This window comes from Poecilia formosa, unplaced genomic scaffold (genome assembly GCF_000485575.1).
Source record: "Poecilia formosa unplaced genomic scaffold, Poecilia_formosa-5.1.2 Scaffold749, whole genome shotgun sequence".
Lineage (NCBI taxonomy): Eukaryota > Metazoa > Chordata > Actinopteri > Cyprinodontiformes > Poeciliidae > Poecilia > Poecilia formosa.
Genome location: NW_006800688.1, coordinates 115,636 through 123,079, shown reverse-complemented (window position 1 = coordinate 123,079; position 7,444 = coordinate 115,636). Strand labels below are relative to the sequence as shown.

The window sequence follows — 7,444 nt, the reverse complement described above, 5'->3', positions numbered from 1 at the left end:
TATATGCATTTAGACATATATGTCTAAATGTAAATGTGGCTCATTTGTTTTGTTTTTCCTATGAGCCACATTTGCCAAAATTTGACTTGGGGATATATAAACAGTTTCGTAATGGACTTGATCATTGGGCAGCATTCTACGTCGTTCTGCAAGACTCTTTTCATCATAGGAGACAATCGTCCTTTACAAGTGTACAAAAGTTATCAATATAGTTTTTGAGTCAGTAATATCAACATTTAATGCCTTCATTTTCAGAACACATGATGTGTACTAAAACAGATTGTAAATTTACGCAAAAAATCATCTGGAACGAATTGGAACGCAGCTTGATCACGTTTGCAGCATCCAAACAGGAAGTTTTCACGAGTTGCAGCTGTGAGCTACATAGCTTGCGAGGTGAGTGCGAAATGTTTAAATATTTGGCCATTCTTTTAATTCTCCGTATATAGTATCACTCCTGTTTTTATTTTCGTTATTTTATTGTTGTTTTTGTATTTAATAGTGTTATTTGGCGTGAGTTTTTAAGCTTTAGTTTAAATGTTACTCCATGTAAATTTGGAACTAACAGAGCAGCTACATGCTAAGCTAACCTATCATCTGTTGGTTTAGCTCAGCTAACTGGTTGTTGCTGGCTGTCGGTGTTAGCCGAAGCTGGTAAGAGAGAAAGTAATATGAAGCTATGGAGGATCGGAAGCTAAAGCGCAAGAGTACCCGAAGCGCCATCAACCCCGGGGCTCAGACCGGAGGCTTATCCCGGAAGAACAGCTCCTCCTCCAGGGGAAGGAATGTCGGCTACAACCACAATACGGGGAGCATCTCCAGTCAAAGAAATAGGAACAGGAGGTCGTCTTCCATAGATTCATTCTCAGAAATAAGAAAAAAAAAATCAATATTAACGTCGATGTACGTTTTATTATTATCAATGTAATGTTTTGCAGGGGAGCGAGAGATAGTAAGGCAAGATATCCACAGGCTGTGGGAGGGAATAAGAACCAGGGCCAGGCAGCACCCGTCATCCAGCACTCTTTTCTGACTGATGTCTCAGATGTTCAGGAGATGGAGAAAGGTCTGCTCGGTCTGCTCAACGACTTCCACTCAGGAAAACTACAGGCCTTTGGTAAGCTCACAGTGGAAGCACTTTGCAGGATTTGACACAAATATAATATTATGCTATGATCCAATCATGTCTCAGGCAATGAGTGCTCCATTGATCAGATGGAACACGTCAGAGAGATGCAGGAGAAGCTGGCACGGTTGCACTTTGACCTTTATGCTGAGGTAGAGGAAATGCCTGAGGATCAGCGGAAAACGGCCTCTGACACCAACATGGACAAGCTACTTTTTAATGTAAGACTGCTTACTTTATAATAAAGCACCTAATTATTTGAAGTTCATTTCAGTTTGCATATTAAACAGCTCAAATTCAATGCATCTAATTTTAGTCTTCTAAATATCTCTAAAGAGCTACTGCTTAAAAGTTTGGGATCACTGTGGTGTACCAAAGAAACTGCAGAGTTTCAGAGGAAGGCATACATTCAATTCAAATTCAGATATAATTTATTAATCCCAAAGAGAAATTAAATGTTGTAATTCACTTAATTAGTTATTGCAGATAACAGAAATCTTTCCTGTGTGAGTAGGAAAAATTTCCTGTAGCATCTGTGTTGCAGCGAATTTGAAGAAGCCTCTTGACTGAAGACACCCGTTTTTTCATGGTGGTTAGAGTTGATCAGCTGCTCCCTGTTATAAACCACCCTGTTGCTATGGTTATGCATCCAGGGTTTTCCATGGTGTATTATAAGCCTGGTGGGCCACCAGACTTGTGCCCCCCACATATTTTCTCCTAAATTATTGCTTTTTTTCAGTGTAAAATAATGATAATTCAACTTGATCCCAAGCAGTGGTGCACAGAGGTGTTCAGCTCCTGAATTATTACTGATGAAGCTCTCAAATTATTCTGCCTGGTAATGGATAGCTATGCCCTTCAAATTTAGTTACTTATTCATCAGCAAGTGCAAATATTTTTGTTTCACAATATCCATTATGTAAAATCAATAATATTCTTTGTCTCCACAGCTCGAGGAGCTCAGTTCTTCCATGTATCCTTTTGACATGAAAAACTCTCGGATAAGTTGTTTTTATTCTTGACTTTTAAAAGATTTTAATTTGACAGGGCTCGTTACGACCAAAACTTAACATCCATTTTGTAGACACAGAAAGTCAATTCTTGAATGAATTTGCAATGGTTAGAAACAGTTTGCTGGTCCTTCTTCCTTTTGTTGAAATAAAAATATTTATTTCAACAAAACGGAACTTGAAATTTTACCACCTCAAAATAAAGAGACAGTTAAACATTAATCTTAATCTTAACAAAAGGCATTAAGTTATCTCAATATATCAAAACAATTGTCTCCACAACAAAAGGTACTTGAATACTCATCATGAGGGCATAATGAAACTGATATGGCAAAGAAAGCTTAGTTTTTGTAAACTCAAGATAGCAATAAGGACCTCCAGCCATTTTTGAATAACTAAAATGCAAGAATAATTCAGAAGCCCTGTAAAAATGCTTATAGCTGCCTAGTTTCATAGGTCAGACACCAAATGTACCTTAATATGTGTTAATATGAAACCATTTTAGTGCTACCATACAAACTAGCATCCTTTATTTTCCTTCTCTTCCTGTTTTGAGGTTCAGCCAATCAGTGTAAAGGGAAATATATGGCACTCCTGGATTGGGTGTTTTACAAATTTCACCCAATAGCTTGTCTAGTGTCTAGTTATTATGGCTTCCCCTGATGAATTTTCTTTCAGATATTTTAGGTATGTTCTACGAATAACAAATTTACCAAAAATAATTTGTAGCTATGTTCCACAGAATAATCAACGAATCAGTAGCCATGTTTCTGTCGATGTTTTTTTGTATGCATATTTTTGAAGTATTGCATTAGAAAAGGTTGATGGAAATGGCAAAATTCAAAATAACTTCCTAGATTTTGCAAAAATGTTTTTTTTATTTACGCTGTCTTGAAATTATTTTTGGCTTTCCCGAAAAAACATTAATGCACTAAAGCAGATCTGGAAACAGATTTTCCAAATAAGTTGTAACGTAGCAAACACTTACCTCACATGACTGATCAGCTGTTTCTTCCTGTCCTTTCTCTACGTCTCCAAGCAGCATGTGACATCACCAACACTAGTTGACAATTGTGGAGGTCCACTGCATAGGCAAATCCTATCTAAATATTCTACTTACCATATTTCTAGTGGGTACTTGTGGCTTAAGTGCTAACAGTATTTATACTAACTCTAGTTTCGTCTGAATCCATTATCTTGCGTTAATGTCTGGTCTAGAGTAGAGTGAAAGGAAGACAGGAAGTTTTTGAGAACCTGTTCCTTTACTTGATCCCGCCCCTCCAGCCAGAAGCTGAATCTAGCGGACACTCAAGAAATCCCAAGGATGGCCACCGTGTGATGTTCGTTCTTCATCCTCCTTCCACATTACCTCTCCTGAAACCACGTGTAGGCAATCTAACAAGGTGGAGTTGGAGGAACTTTACCTGAGGTTGAATGTATTTTCAGATTGGCTTCACTGCAGCCACAGAGTTAATCAAAGATGGGTTTAACAGTACTATGTCTCTTATATTAAAGATAAGGTACTTATCTTTTCTGTTATTGTATAATACTTGTAAGAAAGTGGCATGGAGGCTTAGGTCAAGATCTCCAGGTTCATTATATTTTACATATATTTGGTGCATCCTGTCATTTGTGAAGGCAGCATAGGTTTATAACCCACCAGATTCTTATTTTTCTTTGAAAAATACAGAAAATTGTTGTCATTTCATCTTCAGATTTAACAACAAAGATAATATATAAAAATAGCTCAACTAAAATTCAGTGAGCAGCCCTTTAGAGTTTGAATGGAACATGCAAAGTGCACACCACATTGTTTCTGACGGGTTGGTTTGATGCTGGAAGAAATCCAAATGCTAACATCACAGCCATGCCTTATTTTTTTTTCTTTTTGATTTAATCATACTTGCCTTATTAGTTAGCAATGTTTAAATGACTCTATCTGATTTATTATGTCTAATTTTAGCCGCTAGAGGGGGGTGTTTTCACACTTAGCCTTTTGCTTGATTTTACTTTTGTTGATTTAATAAATGTCGTGTATTTGACTTTTTTGGGTGTTTTTCTCTCATTTACAGTAAGAAAGTATTTTTTTTCCTCAAAGTCAGTTGCAATAAAGATATTTTAAAAATAATGGGTAATTTTTTGTGTGTGTGTATTTCATGCCCTGTATAGTGCTGGACAGAAAGTAACATACATTATAATGTTGATTGTCATAATAATTTGGTGCTTTTGATTAAATACTTTTTCTGTGGTAGAATGTTTGTACTATTACAGTGATTTTTAAGGACAAGAATTATGTGCACAAGTTTGTATTTACTGACAGTAAAATTCACCAGCATCTGTAAAATGCAGATGTAAGCATTTCAATGTCTCAGTACTTCTTACAGGCATAAATTAACCTCAGTAATCACAAGTCCAACTAATTTTGTTTGTAAATAGTAATTGAAGCGTGAAAGTGAATTATATAACAAATTAACAAGTAAAGTTTATTTATGTACATCTTTGAGTGTGACAACAGATCATAACATTTAGTTGGAAACTACTTGGCCTACAATCAAAATGACTTGATTGAAATGTTTTTCAACTCGTGAGTCACTAATCAGTATGGAACCCTTTAAGAAGAATAGATTATTATACCTCAGCAGTCGGCATATAAACTTTTAAAATGTCCTTTATCAGATCTCAGACAAACTGCACCAGCAAGATTTTTTCATAATTCTTCTTTTAGAATGGGTAAAGTTAATCAAGAACATATATCATTCCAAAATACTCTTGGTGTGTGTTTGGGATTGCTCACCTGGTGGAACCCTCAATGGTGTTTAAAACCTTTAATTGTATTACTGAAGAAAATGTTTTCTGTTTCAGTCACTTTAAGAAAAATACAGTTTCACTTATAGCTAAATAAACCCTCAATTCGATACTCCCACCACCATGCTTGACAGCACCCTACTGGGTCCCCCTGGAATTCAGAGGGGTTACCATAATTTGGGAATATTTGAGACCCCCGGTTAAAACGCGTACAACCTTACAACCTGTTTTAATAGTTCAAACACAATGAAATTTGGTTGGAATTTACAGTCGTGTAAATCATCCTAAACATCAAAACTAGTCTGAATGAGTTAATGAGACTGCAGAAAGGACTCGACCTCAGTCTTTTTAAAACATTGTGAAATAATATACTGAAAATTGTGCAGGAAACCAACTACTTGAAATAAACTTGACTCTTTTTAGTAATAAGTTTAAGTTCCATTTAAAGTTTTAATGTTTGCTGCTTTAGCTTCCTGAGCCAGTTTTACAAGAGATACTGTTGGTTATTAAGACTCAGGATGGGACGGGCTGTGTGAATGCCCTCATCCTTTGTTGACACGTCTCCATGGTTACTCCCTGCACACAACGGTCCATCTGAAACAGATCTACTCGGCTTCAGTAGGCCTGTAGGAAACAGCGTAGCGGTGATGGACCTCAGAGGCACTCATCACTCAGTGAAGCTCTGGCAGCTCAGTGGGCCGGACTATGAGTCGCAGCCGGGCCCCAAACTGGCAAGAGAGACCCGCTTCAGCAGCTGGACCCCACTGGGCAACAAGCAGAGCAACCTGCAGGTAGTTCTTTCATTTCCTCTCATTGTTTCAAACAAAGGAATGACTACAATATACAGAAACAAGAAACTAGTTTCATAAAACCTGTTTCTGAACCGCAAAATTAATTTGTTCAATGAAAACCAACTACTTTCTAAAAACCATTGCTGAATTGGATATTGCTGTAATGACTTAATGAAATCAACTTGGTTTCCTTACTGAAGTTTAGCATTTTAAACTTAGCTGGATGTATGTATCAAACTGGAAGGGATCCATTTGAATTTGAATCTGACTAAATGATTATATTGACTTATATTATTTTGCATAGAAATTGAAACAGTGTGATTATGTAAAAAATGGAATTGAGTAAAATTTTGGATTCTTGCCTGGAGTAAAAATGAAAAATATGATCCACCGTCTAACTCCATTTATGCTGGATATGAAGATGTAATAATAACTGGGTGATAATTAATGTGTCGCAGGACATACAACAAACAAAAAACACACACAAAAAATCAGAAGTACATTTTTTACATTTTGTGAAAACAAGAATTTTTCTCAGTCTTAGATCTTTTGTCCATGATGTTTATTTCAGTAAAGCATAAATTGTTCTATGTTATGTTTTTTCTTAGCAATATACATGAGATTACATTAAAGTGTAATTTAAAACTCTTGCTTAAAATAGCCGGTTCTATAAACATTATTATGGGATTAAAACGTCTCACATTTCACCTCATAAACCATGGATGCTCAGTTCAGAGTCTCATTCTTCCAAATAATACAACAAACGGTGCAGTCAAAGTACAGATTCCCCTCGTTAGAGTACTTGGCAGTGATTAGATGTCCTCATTTTCCATCTGCTTCCTGTTTGATCTGAGCTGTTTGAGGAGCGTGTGAAGCTGCTGTTGCACTGGTTTGATCTGTGGACGGACTCCCAGAGGAAGCGTCTCCTGCAGGCTCTGCTGGGTCGCTGCACCAAGGCACAGCTTAAGTAACGTTCTTTCCAACACTTCATTCAAGTTATTCTAAAGTCCTACCCTGAGCCTGCAGTCTGGTCCTGTTGTTGCACATTGCTGAACCCAGGCACTGCAGAAACCTGCTCAATGACATGGTTCCTGTAACCCGGCTGGATTTCACGGCTGTGCTGCCTCGGTGTCTATCTCTCTACATCATGTCCCAAGGAGTTTGGAGCCTGGAGGCACCACTACGTCTCGTGCGTCTCCACCTTGGACCGGCTATCTCTTCAGCAAGCAGCTGAGATATATGGGACCCTCTACCAGCCATGCCTAGGGGTGAAGGAGGAGGAAGGGGAGAGGAGCAGGGAGAGGAGGATTAAGCAGAAACTCAAACAGGCCCTTAAGGAGGAAAAGAGTGAGTCAAGGTTCTGGGTGACTGAAGGAAGTGGGTGTAATGTGAACACAGGTGCACAGGTGGCAGGATGAGACAAATTTAGTACATAGAGTAGATCGCAACAACTTTATTAAATGAATCATTTTGTTTTTCGGTCCTGTCAAACATAAAATTACTTGTCAAACTGAGCTTTGTCTTGCCATGTAAACATCTCACCTCTCATCAGCTGATCTAACGGCTTAGGTCTGTGATATCTAACAGGACTGGCCTTGATTAGCAGGAGTCCATGGGGTTCTAACCCAAAGTCTGACAAATCCACAGGTGAAAGGTCACCGACCGTCCTGTCCAGCTCAGAGTTGATGGTTAGGTCTTGGTCTTCTCTCTCC

General features: G+C 37.9%; 2 protein-coding genes across 3 annotated transcripts in view; both read left to right on the top strand.

The window, feature by feature from the left end:
* Positions 1-158: 158 nt before the first annotated feature.
* Positions 159-4,178, top strand: ccdc28a (coiled-coil domain containing 28A). Of its 2 annotated transcripts, none has more exons than XM_016666602.1 (6): positions 159-396; positions 610-843; positions 939-1,117; positions 1,193-1,347; positions 2,077-2,099; positions 3,413-4,178. In XM_016666602.1, exons 2-6 carry the CDS (start codon positions 680-682, stop codon positions 3,429-3,431), a joined length of 540 nt encoding a protein of 179 aa, XP_016522088.1. In that variant the 5' UTR covers positions 159-396; positions 610-679; the 3' UTR covers positions 3,432-4,178. The 2 variants fall into 2 exon arrangements, with proteins under 2 accessions (XP_016522088.1, XP_007543050.1); XM_007542988.2 differs by having other exon boundaries at positions 164-396; positions 3,421-4,178.
* Positions 4,179-5,530: 1,352 nt separating this feature from the next.
* Positions 5,531-7,444, top strand: part of LOC103131364 (epithelial cell-transforming sequence 2 oncogene-like) — a 6,006-nt gene continuing 4,092 nt past the window's right edge. The window contains 5 exon segments of the mRNA XM_016666600.1: positions 5,531-5,732; positions 6,587-6,699; positions 6,792-6,885; positions 6,887-7,079; positions 7,320-7,442. Of these exon segments, the coding sequence (XP_016522086.1) occupies positions 5,589-5,732; positions 6,587-6,699; positions 6,792-6,885; positions 6,887-7,079; positions 7,320-7,442 (667 nt within the window). The 5' untranslated portion in view covers positions 5,531-5,588.